At 41.7% G+C, this 27,637-nt stretch overlaps 1 protein-coding gene across 11 annotated transcripts in view; it reads left to right on the top strand.

The window, feature by feature from the left end:
- Positions 1 to 27,637, top strand: part of RYR3 (ryanodine receptor 3) — a 978,540-nt gene that overhangs the window by 432,589 nt on the left and 518,314 nt on the right. For all 11 annotated transcript variants that reach the window (XM_077263521.1, XM_077263512.1, XM_077263503.1 and 8 more), the window contains 10 exons: positions 120 to 255; positions 972 to 1,067; positions 1,187 to 1,305; positions 3,829 to 3,962; positions 8,823 to 9,064; positions 18,868 to 19,060; positions 21,842 to 22,058; positions 22,190 to 22,294; positions 24,974 to 25,077; positions 26,372 to 26,455. In XM_077263521.1, the coding sequence (XP_077119636.1) occupies positions 120 to 255; positions 972 to 1,067; positions 1,187 to 1,305; positions 3,829 to 3,962; positions 8,823 to 9,064; positions 18,868 to 19,060; positions 21,842 to 22,058; positions 22,190 to 22,294; positions 24,974 to 25,077; positions 26,372 to 26,455 (1,430 nt within the window). The remainder of the gene's footprint in view (positions 1 to 119; positions 256 to 971; positions 1,068 to 1,186; positions 1,306 to 3,828; positions 3,963 to 8,822; positions 9,065 to 18,867; positions 19,061 to 21,841; positions 22,059 to 22,189; positions 22,295 to 24,973; positions 25,078 to 26,371; positions 26,456 to 27,637) is intronic.

The raw sequence follows: 27,637 nt of genomic DNA, 5'->3' as shown, positions 1-27,637 counted from the left end.
AAATAATGAGTATATCTAAATACCGTGTAATTGATTTCCTGGGGAACAGCCTTCCTGCTCTGAGTGTACAATAAACCCACTTGATTGTCCAACTATTAACACTTCCTCTCCCCTTGCAGGGAATGCTGGCACTAGTGCTAAACTGTATTGACCGTCTAAATGTATACAGCAGTGCCGCACACTTTGCTGAATTTATCGGGGAGAAAGCTGGACCAGCATGGAAGGAAATCCTGAACCTTCTCTATGAATTACTAGGTAAATGGACAATCAATCATCTTTAACAACTCCAGTCCTATTACATTGTTGTCAAGAATAAATTTAAAGAATAAAAGCAAAAATAATAACATTTATGTCTCCTGTAAAACTGAATGATGACTAAACCCAATGTATGGCATCAAATACAGTTAATGGCCTCATAAGAAAATAATAATAATACCATAGTTGGTTGACCCCATTAGTTTTATATCTGTTAAATCAATAAGCTCAGAAATATCCGTAGACTGCTCCCTACAAATACAGGTAAAGTATGGCTAATTTGTCATAATTATCGTATAGAACGTGATATCTCAGAGCAAGAACATATCCATTACCGTGGTATTCATTTCTCTTAGTAGCATTTATTATAAGCTACTGGACAGTGGAGAAATGTCTATGGATTTTATAGCAGTAGCTCCACCACCACATTTTCCTTTATGTCCCCATGCAGCTACATTATACTTCCATATGGTATTGTGATGTGCCTTTTTAGACTCGAGGTCTCTTTAGAAGGTAATATTAATGATCAGGCATGTCTAAATCCAACCATGCCCAGTCACTTTTTTCTACCAATATCAGCTGTCATGAAACAGTTGAGGAACCCTCCATAAAATAAGTGTCTGATACCTCTGAATTTTCTGGAAGCTAGCTATCTGAATCACAAAGAAATATCAACATATTTCCTTTTTTCCCCTTTCTTTTGTTTTGTTTTCTAGCTGCTCTAATTCGCGGAAATAGAAGCAACTGTGCACAATTTTCCAATAACTTGGATTGGCTTATAAGTAAATTGGAGCGTCTTGAATCATCTTCAGGTATTTTCATAATGTCCTGTCCTTTTCAGAAGAACAGTATCTACTCTTGCCATATTACGATACAGCAGGAGATAGCACATCTATTTGTAGTGATGATTTTCTTATCTGTTTTCTTGTAGGAATACTGGAGGTTCTACACTGCATATTGATTGAAAGCCCCGAGGCTTTAAATTTAATAGAGAAGGGACATATACGCTCTATAATATCTCTTTTGGACAAACATGGGCGAAACCACAAGGTATGTAGAATAGGTACTTTTCTGATGGTGACAATAATAATAATAAATTATTATTATTGATGTATTTTAAAGTTAATTCCAGGCCACTCTACATACAAAAATAGGGTATGTTATACATAACATTAAAGGGGTTGTCCAGGATGATTTTTTATTTTTTCTACTATGGACCTAAAAACTAACAAGCAGGTAGTTGCTAACAAAGGCAACTACCTGCCTTTTCTACCCAATGCCGACTCAGAGCCGCCACCGATCGCTCCTGCCAGTGATTTGGCTGCTCAACATCAACAGCAGCTCTTCTTCTTCTGGACTGCTCTGTCGGAGTGACGTGACTGCTAACATGCTGATTGACACCTGGCTTACCACAGTTAAGCAGTGGGGAGTCGGCTGTCAATCTGTATACACTGTGCATAATAATTTGGAACACAAAGAGTTTATTAGTGATAAGGTTAGAATTTTTTTGTTTGTCATTTAAACTCATTGATGGTGATGTGTGTCAGGGCTCTTTATATCACTGAAGTCAATTGCAGATACCTGTGCAAATTAGTTTGGCAGATGTGTCCAAATAAAGGCAAGACTACTTAATTAAGAAGGCTGTTCCACATTATTAAGCAGCCTACATTTTTGGCCAAAATGGGAAAGAAAAAGGATGTGTCGGCTGCTGAGAAGTAACAAATTGTGGAGTATTTAGGTCAAGGCATGACTACAATCAACATTGCCAAGACACTTCATCGTGATCATCGCACAATCAAGAAGTATGTAGCTGATTCCCAGCACACACGTTCGTGCTGATAAGGAAAAATTGAGGACCCTTTCCAACAGGCAATTGTGTAAGGTTAAAAGAGCAGCTGCAAAAATGCCTGGTCATAGCAGCAGACAAGTTTTTGAAGCTGCTGGTGCCTCCAACGTCCCCAGAACAACAAGATGCAGGGTCCTTCAGAGGTGCATAAGCCATCCTGTCGACCACCTCTATCCACTGCACACAAGCAGAAACGGCTCCAGTGGGCCAAACGATACAAGAAGACTGACTTCCAAACTGTTTTGATGACCGATGAGTGCCGTGCAACGCTCGATGGTCCAGATGGATGGAGTGGAGGATGGCTGGTTGATGGACACCCCATGAAAACACGGCTAAGGCGCCAACAAGGAGGAGGTGGAGTAATGTTTTGGGCTGGAATCATGGGGAGAGAGATTGTCGGCCCCTTTATGATCCCTGAAGGGGTAAAGATGAACTCCATAATCTATGTGGAGTTTCTAAAAACACTTCCTGCCATGGTTCAAGAGGAAGAACCGTGCTTTCCGCAGCAAGATCATTTTCATGCATAATAATGCACCATCTCATGCTGCAAAAAACACATCTGCATCTCTGGCTGCTATGGGCATAAAAGAGGACAAACTAATGGTGTGGCCACCATCTTCCCCTGACCTCAACCCCATTGAGAACCTCTGGAGCATCATTAAAAGGAGTGTCTATGATGGCGGGAGGCAGTTCACATCTAAGCAACAGCTCTGGGAGGGTAGTCTGTCCACATGCAAAACAATTGAAGCAGAAGCCATCCAAAAACTGACAAATTCAATGGATGAGAGAGTTCAGAAGCTTCTTTCAAACAAGGGGTCCTATGTGCAAATGTAACATCACCTAGAATAAAGTTTTCACTTGAAAACTGTTTGATTTCATTTTGTAATAAGCTGCTAATGCTTATAACTTCACAATTGACCATTTTTTGTTCAAAATAAAATAAAAAAGGTTGAAAACTCTGCTGTGCATAATAATTTGGAACATGCATTTTGAGTGTTTATTTTTTTTAAAAAGATACTGTTTTCATAGGCAGTTTGTTCCAAAACATTGCAATTATACTAGAATAGTAGATGACTGGAAAATAACAATGACTGCAATTCAGATAGGTAATTTAGAGAAAATATGAGGAAATATTATTTGCATAATAATTTGGAACACAGTGTAATGTCGGCCAACTCACCCAATCACTGCCTGTTATTACAATACTCCTGTGAACGCTATGTATTGCACAAGCAATCGGATCACAGCTTCAAGTCTCCTAAAGGGACTATTAAATAAATTAAAAAGTCAAAAAAATAAGTTTAAAAAAAGCACAAACGTTCAAATCACCTCCCTTTTGCCCTATTGAAAATAAAAAAATTTAAAATACACATATTTGGTATCGCTGTGTTCAGTAATATCTGATTGATCAAAATATAAAATAACTTAATTTGATTGAAAAACAGCATGGCGAAAAAAAAATCAAAACATCAGAATTCCGTTTTTTTTTGTCCGTAGCAGCATTATAATAAAATGCAAGAGGCGATCATTCCATCGTATCTACCCCAAAATGGTATCAATAAAAACGTTGGCTCAGGACAAAAAAATAAGCCTTCACCCAGCCCCAGATCTCAAAAGGGGTTAATGAATTGGGCTCCTGTTGTGCCACCATTCACTGTTGTGTAAACGGGGGAGGGGGACATTAACTGCATATAGGAAATGTGATTTACTAAATGTCTTGTTTTTAGGTTCTGGATGTCCTGTGCTCTCTGTGTGTATGTAATGGGGTTGCAGTCCGTACTAACCAGAATCTAATTTGTGACAACCTGCTGCCCAGGAGAGATTTGTTATTACAGACCCGTTTGGTTAATGATGTCACCAGGTATACTTTCATTTTTATTAAGTCATATATTTTTTCTTAAAGAAGTTGCATATTTGTGTAAGACATGAAATGACTGCCCTTGTCCTTATTGATTGTGCTGCATAGAGGCTAATATATTTATAAAGTATCAATTCTACAAAACTGCAGCTTCACTGGTGGACACAGAGAGTAGAGAAAGAACAATAAATAAGCCTTTTGCAGTCCAATACCTCATCATAATGAACAAGTTCACCAGTTTTGGACATAGAAGTGGCCCCCTTACCACATGGGCCCCTATGCGGTTTCACAGGTTGTCCCACTGATATGTCTTTAATGATATGCTTAATTTTTGGGAAAATAGCTTTCTGCTGCTTAGTCCAGCAGTATTTTGGTATAGTCCTGCTGAGATTATCAGATGGCAATGAAGAAATTAAAGGGATATTCCCATCTCCAGTTCCTATCCAAATATGTAGTAGGTGTAATAATAATAATATTAGCAAATACTTCCAACTAGAAATGTAGTATAGTTTTTCTGATTCGCTATTCCTCTCTCCTTATGTGCACACATTGTAGGACCTTAGGTACCCATGGTTACGACCACTAGCAACTAGCTAACTAAGGCTGTTGTTCTACCAGTGTATGGCATCGGATGCGATATGCTAATAACCCTCGGCTCCTGCTCTGCTGCGAGCGGCAGCCGAGTGTCATGCTACTGTGCGCCGATCCTCTTGCATAAAGAACATCGGAGCACAGCTGTGGAGGTGGCGGAGCGTATATCGCACCACACTTGGGTGATATCCGAGTGCTGTGCATTGTCACTCACACCCATAGTTTTACATGGGTGTGAGTGAGCTGAGTCTCACTGCCAACCACAACATGCTGCGACTGTTTTAGCATGCCGATTCGGCATGAGAAAATAATTGCAGATCTGAGCTGCCCCACAGAGTAACACTGGGCCAAGTGCGATGCGATATTTTATGAAATAGCACTCGGCCGCCATGTTGTACAGTAGTGTGACTCCAGCCTGTCAGTATATCAGTGGTCGTAACCATGGATACCTACGGTCCTGCAGTTCTTGTACATGAGGAGAGAGACATAGCAAATCAGAAAAACTACTACATTTCTAATTGGAGTTATTTGCAAATATTATTATTACACATATTACATATTGAGTTAGGATCTTGGAGATGGGAATACACCTTTAATTACCTTCTGTCTGCCTCCTTATGTATCACATGACATGACATTTTATCGACATAAAAACAAGGTTGTATCTGTAAAACAACATTTTAAAATTTCTCACTTAGTGATTGTCAACATGAACAGATAATAAATGTACAGTGGGTACGGAAAGTATTCAGAGCCCTTTAAATTTTTCACTCTTTGTTTCATTGCAGCCATTTGGTAAATTCAAAAAAGTTCATTTTTTTCTCATTAATGTGCACTCTGCTCCCCATCTTGACTGAAAAAACAGAAATGTAGTAATGTTTGCAAGTTTATTAAAACAGAAAAACTGAAATATCACATGGTCATAAGTATTCAGACACTTTGCTCAGTATTGAGTAGAAGAACCCTTTTGAGCTAGTACAGCCATGAGTCTTCTTGGGAATTGTGCAACAAGTTTTTTACAAATGGATTTGGGGATCCTCTGCCATTTTTCCTTGCAGATCCTCTCCAATTCCACCAGGTTGGAAGGTGAACATTGGTGGACAGCCATTTTTAGGTCTCTCCAGAGATGCTTAATTGGGTTTAGGTCAGGGCTCTGGCTGGGCCAGTCAAGAATGGTCACAAAGTTGTTCTGAAGCCACTCCTTTGTTATTTTAGCTGTGTGCTTCAGGTCATTGTATTGTTATAAGGTGAATCTTCGGCCAAGTCTGAGGCCCAGAGCACTCTGAAAGAGGTTTTCATCCAGAATATCTCTGTACTTGGCTGCATTCATGTTTCCTTCAATGACAACCAGTCGTCCTCTCCCTGCAACTGAAAAACATCCCCAAAGAATGATGTTCCCACCACGTTTCACTGTTGGGATTGTATTGGGCAGGTGATAAGCAGTGACTGGTTTTCTCCACACATACCTCTTAGAATTATCACCAAAAAGGTCTATCTTCGTCTCATCAGATCAGAGAATCTTATTTCTCATAGTCTGGGAGTCCTTCATATGTTTTTTAGCAAACTCTATGCAGGCTTTCATATGTCTTGCACGGAGGAGAGGCTTCCGCCGGGCCACTCTGCCATAAAGGCCCGACTTGTGGAGGGCTGCAGTGATAGTTGACTTTGTGGAACTTTCTTCCATCTCCCTACTGCATCTCTGGAGCTCAGCCACATTGATCTTGGGGTTCTTCTTTACCACTCTCACCAAGGCTGTTCCCCATGATTGCTCAGTTTGGCTGAACAGCCAGGTCTAAATTTAATTAAACACAGCTGGACCCCAATGAAGGAGTAGAACCATCTCAAGGAGGATCACAAGGAAATGGACAGCATGTGACTTAAATATGAGTTTCTGAGCAAAGGGTCTGAATACTTATGACCATGTGATATTTCAGTTTTTCTTTTTTATTAAATTTGCAAAAATTTCTACATTTCTGTTTTTTTTCAGTCAAGATGGGGTGCAAAGTGTACATTAATATAAAAAAATGAACTTTTTTGAATTTACCAAATGGCTGCAATGAAACAAAGAGTGAAAAATTTAAAGGGGTCTGAATACTTTCTGTACCCACTGTATGATCGAATGGGGGGTCTAACAGTCCGTACCACCACATATCATGAGATATGTACAGTGGGGCAAAAAAGTATTTAGTCAGTCAGCAATAGTGCAAGTTCCACCACTTAAAAAGATGAGAGGCGTCTGTAATTTACATCATAGGTAGACCTTAACTATGGGAGACAAACTGAGAAAAAAAAATCCAGAAAATCACATTGTCTGTTTTTTTATCATTTTATTTGCATATTCTGGTGGAAAATAAGTATTTGGTCAGAAACAAAATTTAATCTCAATACTTTGCAATAAATCCTTTGTTGGCAATGACAGAGGTCAAACGTTTTCTGTAAGTCTTCACAAGGTTGCCACACACTGTTGTTGGTATGTTGGCCCATTCCTCCATGCAGATCTCCTCTAGAGCAGTGATGTTTTTGGCTTTTCGCTTGGCAACACGGACTTTCAACTCCCTCCAAAGGTTTTCTATAGGGTTGAGATCTGGAGACTGGCTAGGCCACTCCAGGACCTTGAAATGCTTCTTACGAAGCCACTCCTTCGTTGCCCCGGCGGTGTGCTTTGGATCATTGTCATGTTGAAAGACCCAGCCACGTTTCATCTTCAATGCCCTTGCTGATGGAAGGAGGTTTGCACTCAAAATCTCACGATACATGGCCCCATTCATTCTTTCATGTACCCGGATCAGTCGTCCTGGCCCCTTTGCAGAGAAACAGCCCCAAAGCATGATGTTTCCACCACCATGCTTTACAGTAGGTATGGTGTTTGATGGATGCAACTCAGTATTCTTTTTCCTCCAAACACGACAAGTTGTGTTTCTACCAAACAGTTCCAGTTTGGTTTCATCAGACCATAGGACATTCTCCCAAAACTCCTCTGGATCATCCAAATGCTCTCTAGCAAACTTCAGACGGGCCCGGACATGTACTGGCTTAAGCAGTGGGACACGTCTGGCACTGCAGGATCTGAGTCCATGGTGGCGTAGTGTGTTACTTATGGTAGGCCTTGTTACATTGGTCCCAGCTCTCTGCAGTTCATTCACTAGGTCCCCCCGCGTGGTTCTGGGATTTTTGCTCACCGTTCTTGTGATCATTCTGACCCCACGGGGTGGGATTTTGCGTGGAACCCCAGATCGAGGGAGATTATCAGTGGTCTTGAATGTCTTCCATTTTCTAATTATTGCTCCCACTGTTGATTTCTTCACTCCAAGCTGGTTGGCTATTACAGATTCAGTCTTCCCAGCCTGGTGCAGGGCTACAATTTTGTTTCTGGTGTCCTTTGACAGCTCTTTGGTCTTCACCATAGTGGAGTTTGGAGTCAGACTGTTTGAGGGTGTGCACAGGTGTCTTTTTATACTGATAACAAGTTTAAACAGGTGCCATTACTACAGGTAATGAGTGGAGGAAAGAGGAGACTCTTAAAGAAGAAGTTACAGGTCTGTGAGAGCCAGAAATCTTGATTGTTTGTTTCTGACCAAATACTTATTTTCCACCAGAATATGCAAATAAAATGATAAAAAAACAGACAATGTGATTTTCTGGATTTTTTTTTCTCAGTTTGTCTCCCATAGTGGAGGTCTACCTATGATGTAAATTACAGACGCCTCTCATCTTTTTAAGTGGTGGAACTTGCACTATTGCTGACTGACTAAATACTTTTTTGCCCCACTGTATATGAAATATACCCTCCAATGTGAATGGAGTGGTAGTGATCATGTGGGAACACCGCACCATTCACTGTCTATTGGAGTGGTGGGAGTGACAACAAGCTTCCTACCGCTGTATTCACTTAGGAATGCAACAGTTGTACCATTATCACCAACCCCGTGGCTGAATGGTAAATCATTTTTATGGCAAAACGCTTTTTAATAAGTATTCCTTTGTATAATATTATTATTGTCATTATTACATGATTGTTTGCCATCTGTATATCTGACCTGTTCCTCTATAAACATTTTAAGTAAAGCCAAGTTGTGAGACTTTGTTGTTGTGCTTACTGCTTGCCTTTGCTAAATCTTAATAAAATCTCGGTAAAATGGGGTTTCCATATACAAAGTACTGTAACTGTTTCAACATGTGGGCATATTTTGAACTTGAAAAGAGTTACTGTATTTTATATTCCCTCGGTGCAATAAGCTCAGCTATATTTTACATTTTTGTGTTCTTTTTCAGCATGAGACCAAATATCTTCCTGGGTGTAGCTGAGGGCTCAGCACAGTACAAAAAGTGGTACTTTGAGATGTATATCGATCAGGTGGATCCATTTCTTACTCCAGAACCTACTCACCTACGTGTAGGTTGGGCTTCCACCTCTGGTTATGCTCCTTATCCAGGGGGAGGTGAAGGATGGGGAGGCAATGGTGTAGGGGATGATCTTTTCTCCTACGGCTTTGATGGTCTTCACTTATGGTCCGGTAAGTTCATTTTATAAATATCTCATATTTTTCTGTAACTTGGAGTTTTTAATTTACTATTAAGCCTAGGTCACAATAGCTTTTAATTGAGGCAATCAAGTTAATTCTATATCCTTCTATTTCCATCATCGACAATGGAACTAGTATAAAATGGAACTGGAAGCATAGTTTCAAAGCTTGACAAATGCAAAAACAATGTTTTCCCCGAAAAAATGGCTTTCTTGTAGGATTAAGGTTTTTAAGAGCATTGTCCAAAGTAAAATAAAAAGTCATATAATCTGACTCTTGCCTTAATTTAAAGCTAACCTACTGTCAATCTACGGGCAGCATTTATAAGGCCATGGCTGTATGATTTCAGTCGTGTATGTTTGACTCTAAAGCACTGTGGTCTATCAGGGAAAAGCATGCTTTAAAGGCCACCAGCCAGGGACCGAGCTGCAATGGAGGCTAGAAGGATAGACGAGTCCCCTGTGACCTCACCCTAACTTCTTCCCTGTAATGACAGGTTTCTGACTTTACATGCACATGAGAAGAGACCTGGCACTAAAGGGGGGAAGACTGGAAGTAGCCACAAGGAACCCACCTGTCTGACTAGTCCCAGTTGGCTTTTAAAGTATGTTTTTCAATCTTTCTCTGAAACACCACAGTTTTTCACAGTCAGATATATCTGGTTGAAATCATGCAGCCAATGTCTGAAACCTTCTGCCCATGGATCTGTAGCATTTCAGTTTGCACTTGTTTGCCTGAAGTTATTGGCTTAAGCTAAATATTTTGTCTAGTCTGCATAATATTGCTTCCCTCTGGGTATACACTAAATGAACTCACCGCTGAATCCTAGGCTTAACGCGATTTGGGAGCTTGGAAGAAAACCCAGTCATACATTTGCCAGTTGGAGGGATTTCGGCAGAGTGCTCTGTTCATAATACAACAAAAGATAATTTCCTTTCTATAATCCACTGTCTTTAAATATAACAGCTGTGTATAACTGGACAGCAGTAATTCCTCACACTGTGAAATGACTGAGGTCTCCTGTCACCAGACTGAACAACTCATAAGAAAGAAAGGAAACCTCCACCAGGAACGCGATTCACTTCCACTGTTCAGTGCCAAGTTATTGCAGTGGCCCGTCTAGTCTTGGCATGTAGCCTTCTTAAAATACTGATTGTTGAGCAAAAGTGGACACATGTTTGATATAACAAACTACGGTATTTATTTCCTCACGCTTGATTTGGCATAATCCGTTATAGCCACAAATTAAGAATACTGGTCATGTAATACATTTGTAATTCCTATCTTGCCTTATCGATTAAGTTTAATGTGGTCTCAGTAGAGGCATCCTTCCTAAAAATGAGAGCTTGCAGCTCCTAATACCTAACTTTTTTCATAGGAACATTTTTGTATTTGCCGCGTGGCTACTGCATGATTTTTTTTTAATAATAATAATAATTTTATTTCTATAGCGCTGATTTATTCCACAGCACTTTACATTTTAGAGGGGACTTATTCATACATTAGACATTACAGCATATTAATAAAAAAAAAGATCAAAACAGATACCAAGGGGAGTGAGGGCCCTGCTCGGAAGCTTACAATCTATGAGGAAAAGGGGAGGCACAATTGAAATGTTGTACAGTAATTAGTATTTTTAACACATTTTTATCAGTATTTGGTCCATGTGTCCTTTTTACCATCAGTGTTTCATATATTTTTTCTTCTAGGCAAACCCCCCCCAACAATCTGATGATAAGCTCATAAGCTTCTCATAACAGCGAGTCAGTGAAAAACAAACAGCACGTTGATATGTGACAGAAAATCACTGATGGTAAAAATGAACACCCTGATTAAACACGAATGACAATGCCATCCAGGACACAGATGGAAATCGCCGCTCTTTTTTTATGTACAATAAAAAAAAACTGTCTGAATGGTACCTCCTATGAATTTTTCTATCTTGTAAAGTAATGGCAGACTGCTATCATGTTTTAATCATTGGGGTTGGATTGCTAAAACTCCCACTGATTTTGAAAACAAAGGAGTGCGACAGTGCTGGTTTGGAATAAAACAGTTGCAAGGCCTCCATACAAAAGCTTTTCCATGCATATTGACGCTCCCAGCCATGGGATGTGGCGGTTTGCCACACAGTCTCAGACATATGTATCTATATCCCACAATCTGTTTTATATGTCCACCTTCCTGGTATATATGTCCCCCATCCTGGATCCATTCCTATTGTCCTCCATCTTGGGCCCCTTTGTGACGTCTCTGTTGTCGTGGCGAGGGGTTCCTTCCATGTCCCTAGTACTAGGGGGTACCCTAGCTATCCCTGCTACCCTGTTGTGAATTCTGCTCTTGGGCTCCCTCCGGTGGTTATAAGTGGTAGCGCTGCTGTCTCTGGATCGCAGCATTCATCAGGTGTGTCCACTTTTTGCAAATCTGACTGGGCTATTTAGTCTTGCTTGACCCTTTAGTCAGTGCCAGTTGTCCATTGTTCCTGGAGGATTCACATCCCTGCCTGGTCTCTCCTGCTTTGCTGTTCATTTCAACAAAGATAAGTTCTGGCCCTGATTTTTGCAGTCCACATGCTGTGGGCTTTATTGTTCAGTTCTTTTCCATGTTTTTGTCTTGTCCAGCTTGGTCTGTATAAGGATTTGTTTAGCCAAGCTGGTATCTATGGAGATGCAGATATACCCTCCATATCTTTAGTTAGATGTGGAGATTTTGTATTTTCTGTGGTGGATATTTTCTAGTGTTTTAATACTGACTGCATAGTACTCTGTCCTATCCTTTCTATTTAGCTAGAAGTGGCCTCCTTTGCTAAATTCTGATTTCAGTCTGTGTATGTTTTTTCCCTCTCCTCTCAAAGTCAATATTTGTGGGGGGCTGTCTATCCTTTGGGGATTTTCTCTGAGGCAAGATAATTTTCCCTTTTCTATCTCTAGGGGTAATTAGTCCTCCGGCTGTGTCGAGATGTCTAGGGAGTGATGGGTACATTCCACGGCTACTTCTAGTTGCGGTGTTAAGTTCAGGGTCTGCGGTCAGTACAGGTACCACCTTCTCCAGGGTACGTCTCATGCTGCTCCTAGGCCACCAGATCATAACAGTACAACTGGCCAACAATGAGTTAACCGCATCTCAGAAGAAGGGAAGGAAAGTGCTGAGCCATTTTTTTTTCTGTAGTCTGTTGTGGTTTTTTTCCCCTCTTTACCTCTGGGTGGCTCAGGAGTTTGGCGCTGGCATGGATGTTCAGGAATTGGCATCTCGTGTGGATCAACTTGCTGCTAGAGTACAGGGTATTTCCGATTATATCGTTCAGACTCCAGTTTTAGAGCCTAGAATTCCAACTCCTGATTTGTTTTTTGGGGACAGGTCCAAATTTTTGAGCTTTAAAAATAACTGTAAACTGTTTTTTGCTCTGAAACCCCGTTCCTCTGGTGATCCCATCCAACAGATTAAAATTGTTATATCTCTGCTGCGTGGTGACCCCCAGGATTGGGCATTTGCCCTGGAACCTGGGAATCCGGCTTTGCTTAATGTAGACACCTTTTTCCAGGCGCTTGGGTTATTGCATGATGAACCTAATTCAGTGGATCATGCTGAGAAGACCTTGTTGGCCCTGTGTCAGGGTCAAAAAGCGGCAGAATCATATTGCCAGAAATTTAGAAAATGGTCTGTGCTGACTAAATGGAATGAGGATGCCTTGGCGGCAATTTTCAGAAAGGGTCTTTCTGAATCAATTAAAGATGTTATGGTGGGGTTCCCCACGCCTGCTGGTCTGAGTGATTCTATGTCTCTGGCCATTCAGATTGATCGGCGCTTGCATGAGCGCAGAGTTGTGCACACTATGGCATTGTCTTCCGAGCGGAGTCCTGAGCCTATGCAGTGTGATAGGATTGTGTCTAGAGCTGAACGACAAGGATTCAGACGTCAGAATAGGTTGTGTTTTTACTGCGGCGATTCTGCTCATGTTATTTCTGATTGCCCTAAGCGTACCAAGAGAATCGCTAGTTCTGTTACCATCAGTACTGTACAACCTAAATTTCTGTTATCTGTGACCCTGATCTGCTCATTATCGTCATTTTCTGTCATGGCATTTGTGGATTCAGGCGCCGCTCTAAACTTAATGGACTTAGAATTTGCCAGACGTTGTGGTTTCCCCTTGCAGCCTTTGCAGAGTCCTATTCCTTTGAGGGGCATTGATGCTACACCGTTGGCTAAAAATAAACCTCAGTTTTGGACACAGCTGACCATGTGCATGGCGCCAGCCCATCAGGAAGATTGTCGTTTTCTGGTGTTGCATAATTTGCATGATGCTATTGTGCTGGGTTTCCCATGGTTACAGGTGCATAATCCGGTATTAGATTGGAAATCTATGTCTGTGACTAGTTGGGGTTGTCAGGGGGTTCATGGTGACGTTCCTTTGATGTCAATTGCCTCCTCCCCCTCTTCTGAAATTCCTGAGTTTTTGTCAGATTTCCAGGATGTATTCAATGAGCCCAAGTCCAGTTCCCTTCCACCGCATAGGGACTGTGATTGTGCTATTGACTTGATTCCAGGCTGTAAGTTCCCTAAGGGCCGACTTTTCAACCTGTCTGTGCCAGAACATACAGCCATGCGGAGCTATGTTAAGGAGTCTTTGGAGAAGGGGCATATTGGGCCATCTTCTTCACCATTGGGAGCAGGTTTTTTTTTTGTTGCCAAGAAGGATGGCTCCTTGAGACCCTGTATTGATTATCGCCTCTTGAATAAGATCACGGTCAAATTCCAATACCCTTCGCCTTTGCTTTCTGATCTGTTTGCTAGGATTAAGGGGGCTAGTTGGTTTACTAAGATTGACCTTCGAGGGGCATATAATCTTGTTCGTATTAAGCAGGGTGACGAATGGAAAACTGCGTTTAATACACCCGAAGGCCATTTTGAATACCTTGTGATGCCATTCGGACTCTCTAATGCTCCATCTGTGTTTCAGTCCTTCATGCATGATATATTTCGGAATTATCTTGATAAATTCATGATTGTATATTTGGATGATATTTTGATTTTTTCAGATGATTGGGAGTCTCATGTGAAACAAGTCAGGATGGTATTTCAGATCCTTTGTGATAATGCCTTGTTTGTGAAGGGGTCTAAGTGCCTCTTTGGAGTACAGAAGGTTTCTTTTTTGGGCTTCATTTTTTCTCCCTCATCTATAGAAATGGATCCGGTTAAGGTTCAGGCCATTCATGATTGGATCCAGCCCACATCCGTGAAGAGCCTTCAGAAATTTTTGGGCTTTGCTAATTTTTATCGCCGTTTCATTGCCAACTTCTCCAGTGTGGTTAAAAACCTGACCGATTTGACGAAGAAAGGCGCTGATGTGACGAATTGGTCCTCTGCAGCTGTTTCTGCCTTTCAGGAGCTTAAACGCCGATTTACTTCTGCCCCTGTGTTGCGTCAGCCGGATGTTTCTCTTCCTTTTCAGGTTGAGGTTGACGCTTCTGAGATTGGGGCAGGGGCCGTTTTGTCTCAGAGGAATTCTGATGGTTCCTTGATGAAACCGTGTGCCTTCTTTACTCGAAAGTTTTCGCCTGCGGAACGCAATTATGATGTCGGCAATCGTGAGTTGTTGGCTATGAAGTGGGCATTTGAGGAGTGGCGACATTGGCTTGAGGGGGCCAAGCACCGTATTGTGGTCTTGACCGATCATAAGAATCTGATTTACCTCGAGTCTGCCAAACGGCTGAATCCTAGACAGGCCCGATGGTCCCTGTTTTTCTCTCGTTTTGATTTTGTGGTCTCGTATCTTCCGGGTTCTAAGAATGTTAAGGCTGATGCCCTTTCTAGGAGCTTTTTGCCTGATTCTCCTGGGGTCCTTGAGCCGGTCGGTATTCTGAAGGAAGGGGTGATTCTTTCTGCCATCTCCCCTGATTTACGACGGGTTCTTCAGGAATTTCAGGCTGATAAACCTGACCGCTGTCCAGTGGGGAAACTGTTTGTTCCTGACAGATGGACTAGTAAAGTGATTTCTGAGGTTCATTGTTCTGTGTTGGCTGGTCATCCTGGGATTTTTGGTACCAGAGATTTGGTTGGTAGGTCCTTTTGGTGGCCTTCTTTGTCACGGGATGTGCGTTCTTTTGTGCAGTCCTGTGGGACTTGTGCGCGGGCCAAGCCTTGCTGTTCCCGCGCTAGTGGGTTGCTTTTGCCTTTGCCGGTCCCTGAGAGGCCTTGGACGCATATTTATATGGATTTTATTTCAGATCTTCCGGTTTCCCAGAGGATGTCGGTTATCTGGGTGGTTTGTGACCGGTTTTCTAAGATGGTTCATTTGGTACCTTTGCCTAAATTGCCTTCCTCTTCTGATTTGGTTCCGTTGCTCTTTCAGCTTTTTCAGCAGTTCGTTTGCATGGCATTCCGGAGAATATTGTGTCCGATAGAGGTTCCAAGTTTGTTTCTAGGTTTTGGCGGGCCTTTTGTGCTAGGCTGGGCATTGATTTGTCTTTTTCTTCCGCATTTCATCCTCAGACAAATGGCCAAACCGAGCGAACTAATCAGACTTTGGAAACCTATTTGAGATGCTTTGTGTCCGCTGATCAGGATGATTGGGTAGCTTTCTTGCCATTGGCCGAGTTTGCCCTTAATAATCGGGCTAGTTCTGCTACCTTGGTTTCACCCTTCTTTTGTAACTCTGGTTTTCATCCTCGTTTTTCTTCAGGGCAGGTTGAGCCTTCTGATTGTCCTGGGGTAGACTCTGTGGTTGACAGGTTGCAGCAAATTTGGGCTCATGTTGTTGACAATTTGGTGATGTCTCAGGAGGGGGCTCAGCGTTTTGCTAACCGTCGTTGGTGTGTTGGTTCCCGGCTTCGGGTTGGGGATTTGTTCTGGTTGTCTTCCCGTCATGTTCCTATGAAGGTTTCTTCCCCTAAGTTCAAGCCTCGGTTTATTGGCCCTTATAGGATTTCTGAGATTATCAATCCAGTGTCTTTTCATTTGGCCCTTCCAGCCTCTTTTTCCATCCATAATGTTTTTCATAGATCTTTGTTGCGGAAATATGTGGTGCCCGTTGTTCCCTCTGTTGATCCTCCTGCCCCGGTGTTGATTGATGGGGAGTTGGAGTATGTGGTTGAGAAGATTTTGGATTCTCGTTTTTCGAGGCGGAAGCTTCAGTATCTTGTCAAATGAAAGGGTTATGGCCAGGAGGATAATTCTTGGGTTGTTGCCTCCGATGTTCATGCTGAGGATTTGGTTTGTGCCTTTCATTTGGCTCGTCCGGATCGGCCTGGGGGCCCTGGTGAGGGTTCGGTGACCCCTCCTCAAGAGGGGGGTACTGTTGTGAATTCTGCTCTTGGGCTCCCTCCGGTGGTTATAAGTGGTAGCGCTGCTGTCTCTGGATCGCAGCATTCATCAGGTGTGTCCACTTTTTGCAAATCTGACTGGGCTATTTAGTCTTGCTTGACCCTTTAGTCAGTGCCAGTTGTCCATTGTTCCTGGAGGATTCACATCCCTGCCTGGTCTCTCCTGCTTTGCTGTTCATTTCAACAAAGATAAGTTCTGGCCCTGATTTTTGCAGTCCACATGCTGTGAGCCTTATTGTTCAGTTCTTTTCCATGTTTTTGTCTTGTCCAGCTTGGTCTGTATAAGGATTTGTTTAGCCAAGCTGGTATCTCTGGAGATGCAGATATACCCTCCATATCTTTAGTTAGATGTGGAGATTTTGTATTTTCTGTGGTGGATATTTTCTAGTGTTTTAATACTGACCGCATAGTACTCTGTCCTATCCTTTCTATTTAGCTAGAAGTGGCCTCCTTTGCTAAATTCTGATTTCAGTCTGTGTATGTTTTTTCCCTCTCCTCTCACAGTCAATATTTGTGGGGGGCTGAATATCCTTTGGGGATTTTCTCTGAGGCAAGATAGTTTTCCCTTTTCTATCTCTAGGGGTAATTAGTCCTCCGGCTGTGTCGAGATGTCTAGGGAGCGATAGGTACATTCCACGGCTACTTCTAGTTGCGGTGTTAAGTTCAGGGTCTTCGGTCAGTACAGGTACCACCTTCTCCAGGGTACGTCTCATGCTGCTCCTAGGCCACCAGATCATAACACTCCCCGGATTACTTCCAATGATGAAGATGCCAGGTCTACGTACCTTACTGAGATCCTGATTTCTCCATAAGTCTGTTACCTCCCCCCACCCAGGCAAGAGAGGAGTAGTAGTGTATGGAAATACACCAACCAGACTAACAAGGGAATACATACTGGGATAAAGTAAAATACCAATCATACAAATATGCTGTCACAAATAAAAGTGGGAAAGACGGGGAGTGAAGGAATGGAAAAATCAAAGTAGGAGAAGAAGAGGATTACAACTAAAACCAAGCAACAGTCTTTAGATAAATGCACCAAACACCTCCTCAAACAACAAAACTCCTGTTCCTGAACCATGCAGCATGAAGCTAATTTTGGCAATGCCTGCTTGCCAGAGGCCAGTATATATTGGAGAGGGGAGTGGCCAACACTGAACAGATGAGAGCATCAAATCAGGTTAAATTCCTGGAGCTCTCAGCTGAACAGATTATCCCCTTCACAGCTAGAAGAAACATGCACTGTTTAATATGAAGGTGAAGTGCTTCTAATCAGTGCAGAAGTAGGAGAAATCAGACAGCGTGGTCATCGAGCTCCTCTCTAGCGATAAGCCCATGACACCCTTCCTGGTATATATGTCCTCCATCCTGGGCCCATTCCTGATTTATATGTCCCCATTCTGGTATACCTGTACCTCATCCTTTTATATATGTCCTCTTCCCTGGTATATATGTCCTCCATCCTGAGCCCTTTACTAGTATATATATCCCCCATTCTGGTATATATATACCCCCACCCTTGCATACAGTCTAGGTCTCCCATCCTGGTATATATGTTCCCCATCCTTGTAAACATATCCCCCTTTTTGGTATATAAGTCCCCCATCCTCAAATGCATGTCCCCCTTCCTGGTTTATATGTCACTCATACTGGTATATATGTCTCGGTTCTGCCTCTGCGTAAACAAAAAAATTAATCTCCCCTTCCTCTTATGCCATAACATGTAGCATCCTCTGCTGTAGCTGACGCAGAGGCTGGTAGCTGACATCAGCGTGCCTGCTATGGTGATGAAGACGTCAGTGCCATGCCACTTGAATGACTTGCACACTGACTGCTGGGTTCTGATTAGCCAGCGGCATCTATTGCACCGCAGTGCATTTCAGCTAAAGAAGGTGCTGAGGTCGACGGCCTTCCTCCCACATGGGCCCATCGTGGTTGCACCCTCTGCAATCATGATTGTTATACTCCTGACAGCTGATAATCATCCAACTAGAATTATCGGAGGCAGATATCTGTGAAGAAAGGGATGTTTATTTTGTGAGCTTTCCCCTTTAAAGCTATAGTTCTCTAAATGTCCTATCTGGTCTGTTTTTAGACATTGGCCCAATTACCTAAAATAGAACATGCGGTGTTGTGAATAGTCCCTCAGCAGTTTGCGTAGAAGAAAAAATAGTGATATTATCTTTGTGAAGTTCAGACACAGCCTATGGTGCACAATTCACAAGATCTCATTCTATTCTCGCTGTGACTCATTCCATGCACCCTGTCCTTTTTTTTTCATTGACGTATAAGGCAGAAATTAAGCTTAGTGCTTTGTATTTGACTCATAGTAGAGCAAGATAATTAGGATGCTCTCTTGAGTCAAATTTCTTTGTTGCTTTTTCTTTCAGCTGCCATTGTCGTGTTTTTGCAGATGACTAAGATAAATGTTTTATGTGATCCCCTTACTACCTACTATCTTATTACTTTATATAGGGAGGGTACCGAGGGCCGTGGCTTCAACAAACCAGCATTTATTGGCATCCGATGATGTGGTCAGCTGCTGCCTGGACTTGGGAGTGCCTAGTATTTCTTTTCGTATTAATGGGCAGCCGGTCCAAGGCATGTTTGAGAACTTTAATACTGAAGGTCTCTTTTTCCCAGTTGTCAGCTTTTCTGCTGGTGTCAAGTAAGTGGTTTTTACTACGTGTGCACTTCATCTCGAGTCTTTGACTTTTGGAACATGGAGCAGAGATTTCTGCAAATTCAACTAATATCTTAAAGGGTCTCCTTCTTTGAAAGTAATTTTCAATGACAAAATTCAATGTGGTATAATTTTAAATCACTGTCACCCGAAAATCTGATCATCCCTAGTCTCCCATACCCATGCATGCTTGGTTTTTTGAGCTTGCATGTGTTAGTGAAAAGCCGAATAAACCTCTGCCAAACACCTCTGGCAGCATCTTATGGAACTGAAGATTTGGCTGATTTAAAATCAATATGCAAACTTTTTCTTTCCACAATATCATGTGTCAAAGAAGGTTTAGGAGACCCCCAAACACATTAGAGACATTTATGGGTTGAGCAAACTTTTGCTAATGTGTTTGGAGGTCTTTAGAGACATGTTAAGTTGTGACCAGGGAAACAGTTATAAGACCCCTCAAACAAGAGCTATAAAACTTAAAGGGGAACCAAAAGAAAAGGGGCATAACTGCACGGCATCACAGCCCATATTCCAACTCTTGAGCTTCTATGCACAGTAACTCCTTCTGATTTCTGACATGTCTTTATCACATCTAAAATCTGTAGACATTTTACATTTAGTACTATACTTGATTGACATTTAACCTAGTTATAATTGAACTTTGCCCTTTTAGCCACACCTTGTTGATAAAGTTCCCATTTTTTTCTCTATATATTACAAATTCTGAGCAAAAATACTATTTGGGTGATCACATAGTTACATAGTGATAGATTTTGAGAAAAGATGAAAAGACAAAGATTCATCAAGTTCAGCCTTTATTCAACAATTCTACTTTATCACTAGATTATTTATAACCCACAAACTGTATGTTATGAGAAAGCATCCAACCGTTTTAGGTTTTGTTATAGTGTCCGCCATTGCTGCCTCTTGTAGGTGTCCCATAGTCTAACTGCACTAACTGTAAAAAAAACCTTTTCTATTTTGATGTCAACATCATCTTTTCTCCATCCCTCTTTCTTTGTAAGGTCCTTGTGAAGAAAAAAACCATATGTCGCAAATGTATTTATACAGAAAATCCGGTATCTGAGTGCCTATTTTCTAACCTAAACAAGTCCAATTTATCTAGCTTTCACAAGAGGCCATACCATTTAATAATGTTGCTGCCCATCTCTGAGTCCACTGTAGCTTCCCAAAACACTTCCTAGAATATGGAGCCAAAAACTGGATTCTATGATCAAGATGAGGCTACGCACAGGATTTACAGAGGAGTAATACTAAATTGGAATCACAGGCTTATGGCTCTCTTTTTATAACCCCTAAAGGGAACCTGTCACAGCAAAAAACACTATTAAAGGGAACCTGTCACTCCCTCCAGGGCCTATTAATGTAAAAGAGCCACCTTCAGCAGCACTAAGACTGCATTCTGTGAAGGTGGCTCTTATGTTTATTATCCCTAGAAATGCTGAAATAATGATCAGTTAATAATCAGTTCTCGGGCATGCGACGTGTGCACTGCCTGGGAACTTACATCAGGTGATGTAAGGATATCACGCCTGTGTGTAGCGGAGGCTCCAGATCCCGCCCCGCAGTGTGTTATGATGTATTCACACTGCAGAGCTGGGAATCTGGCACCTGTGCAGTGAGGATCTCTGCGCCTGTACCCAACTCCCTTCCCCTCTTTCCTCCAGAGAGCCTGACTGTGCAGACACCAGATTCCCAGCCCCGCAGTGTGAATACATCATAACACACTGCGAGGCGGGATCTGGGGCCTCTGCTACATGGAAGTAGGCGTGATATCCTTACATCACCTGATGCAAGTTCCTGGGCAGGCCGCATGGCGCATGCCCGAGAACTGATTGCAGAGTGCAGGTGCCGGTGACATCATGAGAAAGAGAGGAGGTGGTGCCCAGAGGCCAGAGGGGGATGATGGATGGCTGAGAGGCGGTTGAGTCAGGGGGAGAAAACATACCTCCCTGACTCAATAGAGGTATGGCTGGAAAATTATGAAAGTCATTATTTCAGCGTTCCTAGGGATAATAAACATAAGAGCCACCTTCACAGAATGCAGTCTTAGTGCTGCTGGAAGTGGCTCTTCTACTTTAATAGGCCCTGGCGGGTGACAGGTTCCCTTGAACCTACAGGGTTAATCTACAGGTTAATAGCGTTACTAACCTGCCCGGCGCCTTCACGTAGCCAAATGCTGCAGGGAATGTTGAAATTAACTTTATTCCCCCAACAGCGTTTTGATTTTAGTCATAGGGCAGTGCCACCTCGGGTCAGTCATCGCTCTGATTATACAACCCCCCCCCCCACTGACTGCCACTGGCTCTGTATTAGGGCCAGCTGTCAGTCACAGCCAGGGGATTTGGTTACAGAAGCCACTCTCTATGCTGAGAGCAGTGACTGAACCAGCATCGGCACCACCCCGTGACTAAACCGGAATGTTGCTAGCGGGAATAAAGTTCATTTTCTCCCCTCAACGTTTGGCTAAGTATGGGCACCAGGCCGTATTGTAACGCCATTAACCTGCAGATTAAGCCCATATCTGAAGGTTAATAATGTTTTTTCTGGTGACAGGTTCCTTTTAAAATATTTTTTTGCTCTTGCAACCATTGCCTGACATTGAGTTCTGATGCTTAGTGTTCTCGTAACCTGAATTCCCAAGTCCTTCCGTTCTGTAAACCCTGGTACTTATCAGTGCAAGTATAAATGTAATGTTACATACATACTGAAAAGTTCCTGAAAACATTATTTCTGATCTTCTAGGGTCCGATTTCTTCTTGGTGGACGCCATGGAGAATTCAAGTTCTTACCCCCAGCTGGCTATGCTCCATGCTATGAGGCCTTGTTGCCAAAAGAGAAGATGAGAGTAGAGCCTGTAAAAGAGTACAAAAGAGATTGTGAAGGAGTTCGGGATTTGTTGGGTACAACACACTTCCTGTCTCAAGCCTCATTCATTCCTTGTCCCATTGATACCAGCCAGGTAAGCCTTCTTCTACTCTTAACTCTGCTTCAGTGCTTTAAGGTATATCTGTATTTTTTAGCCAAACCATCTGAATTTCCCAACATCTATTTGCTTGCTAAGAATAAATAGTATTTGTACCCTTTTTTTAGATTGTTTTACCTCCTCATCTTGAGAAGATTCGAGACAAACTAGCAGAAAACATCCATGAACTTTGGGGCATGAACAAAATTGAACTTGGTTGGATCTATGGCAAGGTATGTCATTTTTATAATTTATGTATTCTAAGATTATATGAGATAACTGTTGGTTTTACAAATCCCTTTTATAACATACAGTACAGACCAAAAGTTTGAATGAATATGAAAATTGTACATTCACACTAAGGGCATCAAAACTATGAATTAACACATGTGGAATTATATACTTAACAAAAAAGTGTGAAACAACTGAAATTATGTCTTATAATCTAGGTTCTTCAAAGTAGCCACCTTTTGCTTTGCACACTCTTGGCATTCTCTTGATGAGCTTCAAAAGGTAGTCGCCTGGAATGGTCTTCCAACAATCTTGAAGGAGTTCCCAGAGATGCTTAGCACTTGTTGGCCCTTTTGCCTTCACTCTGCGGTCCAGCTCACCCAAAACCATCTCGATTGGGTTCAGGTCTGGTGACTGTGGAGGCCAAGTCATCTGGCGTAGCACCCCATCACTTTCCTTCTTGGTCAAATAGCCCTTACACAGCCTGGAGGTGTGTTTGGGGTCATTGTCCTGTTGAAAAATAAATGATGGCCCAACTAAACGCAAACCGGATGGAATAGCATGCCACTGCAAGATGCTGTGGTAGCCATGCTGGTTCAGTATGCCTTCAATTTTGAATAAATCCCCAAAAGTGTCACCAGCAAAGCACCCCCACACCATCACACCTCCTCCATGCTTCACGGTGGGAACCAGGCATGTAGAGTCCATCTTTTCTGCATTGCACAAAGACATGGTGGTTGGAACCAAAGATCTCAAATTTGGACTCATCAGACCAAAGCACAGATTTCCACTGGTCTAATGTCCATTCCTTGTGTTCTTTAGTCCAAACAAGTCTCTTCTGCTTGTTGTCTGTCCTTAGCAGTGGTTTCCTAGCAGTTATTTTACCATGAAGGCCTGCTGCACAAAGTCTCCTCTTAACAGTTGTTGTAGAGATGTGTTTGCTGCTAGAGCTCTGTGTGGCATTGACCTGGTCTCTAATCTGAGCTGCTGTTAACCTGCGATTTTTGAGGCTGGTGACTCGGATAAACTTATCTTCAGAAGCAGAGGTGACTCTTGGTCTTCCTTTCCAGGGGCGGTCCTCATGTGAGCCAGTTTCTTTGTAGCGCCTGATGGTTTTTGCCACTGCACTTGGGGACACTTTCAAAGTTTTCCCAATTTTTCAGGCTGACTGACCTTCATTTCTTAAAGTAATGATGGACACTCGCTTTTCTATACTTAGCTGCTTTTTTCTTGCCATAATACAAATTCTAACAGTCTATTCAGTAGGACTATCAGCTGTGTATCCACCAGACTTCTGCACAACACAAATGATGGTCCCAACCCCATTTATAAGGCAAGAAATCCCACTTATTAAACCTGACAGGGCACACCTGTGAATTGAAAACCATTCCCGGTGACTACCTCTTGAAGCTCATCAAGAGAATACCAAGAGTGTGCAAAGCAGTCATCAAAGCAAAAGGTGGCTACTTTGAAGAACCTAGAATATAAGATAAAATGTAAGTTGTTTCACACTTTTTTGTTAAGTATATAATTCCACATGTGTTAATTTATAGTTTTGATGCCTTCAGTGTGAATGTACAATTTTCATAGTCATGAAAATACAGAAAAATCTTTAAATGAGAAGGTGTGTCCAAACTTTTGGTCTGTACTGTATATGAACAAATAATTGTGTAGTTTTTATAAATATATCCTTTATTTTTGCTCTGCATAATCTACAGTACATGGAAATTAACTAAGTGGTGTATTCCACATGCTAGGTTCTACTATGATGTTTTGAGTCCTTGTCTTTGAATATTGTGAAAATGTCAACATTTATCAAGTTCATCTGCTTTCTTAATTTAAGGTAGTACAGAAGTTATAGCATTATTCTAGAGAAGACTGTATCGATAGCACATTCTATAGCTAAATACAATCATGCTCTATGCTAGTGGGTGCTAGTGAGTTCAGACAGCCAACATATAGAGTAAAAAGAATTCCCATGTATATTTTTAAGAATTATTCTGAAGCACAATATTACTTGGCCATATACATAATTTCTTTATGAGAAGAGCTTTGTCTTCATGGAAGCTTTGAAGTCTTACTATTTTCCATCTGACTTTCGTAAAAGTTCACCTGTAAGAAACACTGCGTTCAGGACTATTATCCCTATAACTGAAAATAAGGAATTAAGTGTTAGGTTGTTAAGTTCAATTTACAGTTTTTAACATGGTTTTTTATTCTGATGCATTTACAAATAATTGTAGAGAAATGACCCACAGTCCTAATGATTACAATTGGTGGAGCTTTCTAGGGTTAAAAAATAGCACAAAAAAAAAAGAAAATATCAATTCAGTTCACCACTCTTGTGTTAGAGATTATTATCCCAGGAAACTTACAATAACTTTCAGCCCTTAATAGTTTAGTATGAAATAAAAATTGACAGAATGTCGAAAAACGCTTAATCATAGCTGACAGCTTATTTATTTTCTGTATTTTTACCAATCTGTTAAAAAGAGGAAAGTTATGTGTTATTATCCATTATCCATTATCACTCATTATACTTTCCTTTTTGATTTATTTAAAAAAGGAGGAATGATATTAGTGTGACCATACATTTCCATGGCTCACATATATACTGACAAAATTTAATCTTTACAATGACTACAGATCTCATATGTGTAACATTAATGTTCTTTTTTTAGGTGCGAGATGATAATAAACGTCAGCATCCTTGTTTGGTAGAATTTTCCAAACTTCCAGAAACTGAAAAAAATTATAACCTGCAGATGTCCACAGAGACTCTCAAGTGAGCTTTATCTAATCTTGTGGGGGTTTTCTCTATTTCATAAAAGATGAGCCTTCCTATTGCAATGTTAAACACTTGACCACTAAAATATTCATCTGAACTGGCTTACTGCTTTTTGAGACCCCTCCTCAAATTACCCACCTGTATACAAACTATATCGTGTTGTGCCCAGTGCCTTACTTTAACACTGATGGCCTTAGGATAGGTCATCAATGTTTGATCGGTGGGAAGTGCAACACCCAGCGCAGTTCCGTGTACTGTATAGTGGCCCAGGCTGGGTACTACACATCTGCCCCTGGGCATATGTGTATTGCCCAGCTCCAACCACTATACAGTAGACAGAGCTGCACTGTGCAGCTCCGTAACTAGTCAGTTCAGGCTGACACTGAGACCAGCAGATTGGCGGAAATGCAGGGTGTTGCACCCCTACCAATCAAACATTGATGACCTATACTAATGATAGGCCATCAATGTTAAAGTTGTGGCAACCTCTTTAATGCCCATTCTGTGCACTGTATACGTAATAGACCCTTATACACATTATGATGCCCACAGGCCCCACTGTAAACTATATGATTGTCTATAGCCCCTATATTCAGTGGAATGGCCCCTGCAGCACATTCCTTCATATAATGACCTTTCCCCTGACATCATTATAATGATAAGAAAGGCTAATACCCTATCCTTGTCCCATGTTCACTTCAGCCTCTGTCACCTCATTCGGTTTATCTAGCTGTTTGCCAGCGTTGATAGTGCAATTCATTGATGACATCGTGCCACCCAATGTCTCCTGTATGCTTTCAGCCTGCAACATACCTCAGGCTGAAAGTAGTCTGCGGTCTTCTGGAGTAATTGCTGAAGCAGGGAGCCGATGGCTTTCTACTCTGCCACAAGTGTTAACAGTATCAGCGTTTTGTTGATGCCAATACTGTTAAAAGTTTTGCACTCCAGCCCATCTGGCATTTGCGGAGTTTGCCCAATGTCCAACTTGGCCGAGGTGGCAGTGGATGTACATTTGTGACACATGATTGCTGAGACCAGTGAATGCAGCAGTCACATAAATGGTGGATGTGACATTATATCTGTAGAACTAGGGAGACCTCTGGAATGGCTGAGCTAGGTAAGTGGGGGTGGTTGAATAGGAGAGAAATTACTATTTTGTTATTTCCCACCCATAACCTGTCTTTCAGAAGTTCCCACCAATCTAGAACAAAAATCAAATTGTTCAAGTCTGTTTATTTTTACCACATTCTTTTTATATCATTCATTGAGATTATTGTATTTTCTTTTGTAGGACTTTGTTGGCTCTTGGATGTCTCATTGTTCACTCAAATCAAACAGCTGAAGAAAATTTGAAAAAAGTTAAACTTCCAAAAAAGTAAGCAGATCAGATACTGTATTCCTATTAATGGATGTAAAAGACGTGAGCAACATGAATGTCAACAAGTTAATCATGTATCTATGATTCAGAAGGTATTTGATGCACAGATTATAGAGTGATCTATTTCAAGTGTTTTTTCCTGTTAATGTTCATGATTATGGCTTACAGCCAATGAAAATCCCAAAGTCATTATCTCAGTAAATTAGAATAAATAGCAAAAAAAAAAACACTGCAATGCCTTCCTAAGTGTTTAAAAAGATCCCTTAGTCTGTTTCAGTAGGCTCCACAATCACGGGGAAGACTGCTGACTGGACAGATGTTCAGAATGCAGTCATTGACACACTCCACAAGGAGGGAAAGCCACAAAAGGTCATTGCTAAAGAAGGTGGCTGGTCACAGAGTGCTGTATCCAATCATATTAATGGTAAGTTGAGTGGAAGGAACAAGTGTGGAAGACAAAGGTGCATAAGCAACCGGGATAACTGCAGCCTTAAAAGGATTGTTAAGAAAAGGCCATTCAAAATTTTGGGGAGATTCACAAGGAGTGTACTGCTGCTGGAGTTATTGCTTCAAGAGCCACCACACATAGATGTATCCAGGACATGGGCTACAAGTGTCGCATTCCTTGTGTCAAGCCACTCATGACCAATAAACATCGTCAGAAGCGTCTTACCTGGGCTAAGGAGAAAAATAACTGACCAGTTGCTCAGTGGTCCAAGGTGCTTTCAGATGAAAGTAAATGTTGCATTTCATTTGGAAATCAAGGTCCCAGAGTCTGGAGGAAGAGTGGAGAGGCACACAATCCAAGCTGCTTGAGGTCTAGTGTGAAGTTTCCACAATCCGTGTTGGTTTGGGGAGCCATATCATTTGTTGGTGCACTGTGTTTTATCAAGACCAAAGTCAGGGCAGCCATCTACCAGGAAATTTTAAGGCACTTCATGCTTCCCTCTGCTGACAAGCTTTTTAGAGATGGAAATTTCATTCTCCTGCAGGACTTGGCACCTGTCCACACTGTCAAAAGTACCAATACCTGGTTTAAAGACAACAGTATTACTGTGCTTGATTGGTCAGCAAACTCGCCTGACCTTAATAACCCCATAGAGAATCTGTTGGGTATTGTCAAGAGGAAGATGAGAGACACCAGACCCAGCAGTGCGGACAAGATGAAGGCTGTTATCA

Source organism: Ranitomeya variabilis, chromosome 1 (assembly GCF_051348905.1).
Source record: "Ranitomeya variabilis isolate aRanVar5 chromosome 1, aRanVar5.hap1, whole genome shotgun sequence".
Taxonomy (NCBI): domain Eukaryota; kingdom Metazoa; phylum Chordata; class Amphibia; order Anura; family Dendrobatidae; genus Ranitomeya; species Ranitomeya variabilis.
This window is presented reverse-complemented; position numbering and strand designations above follow the sequence as displayed.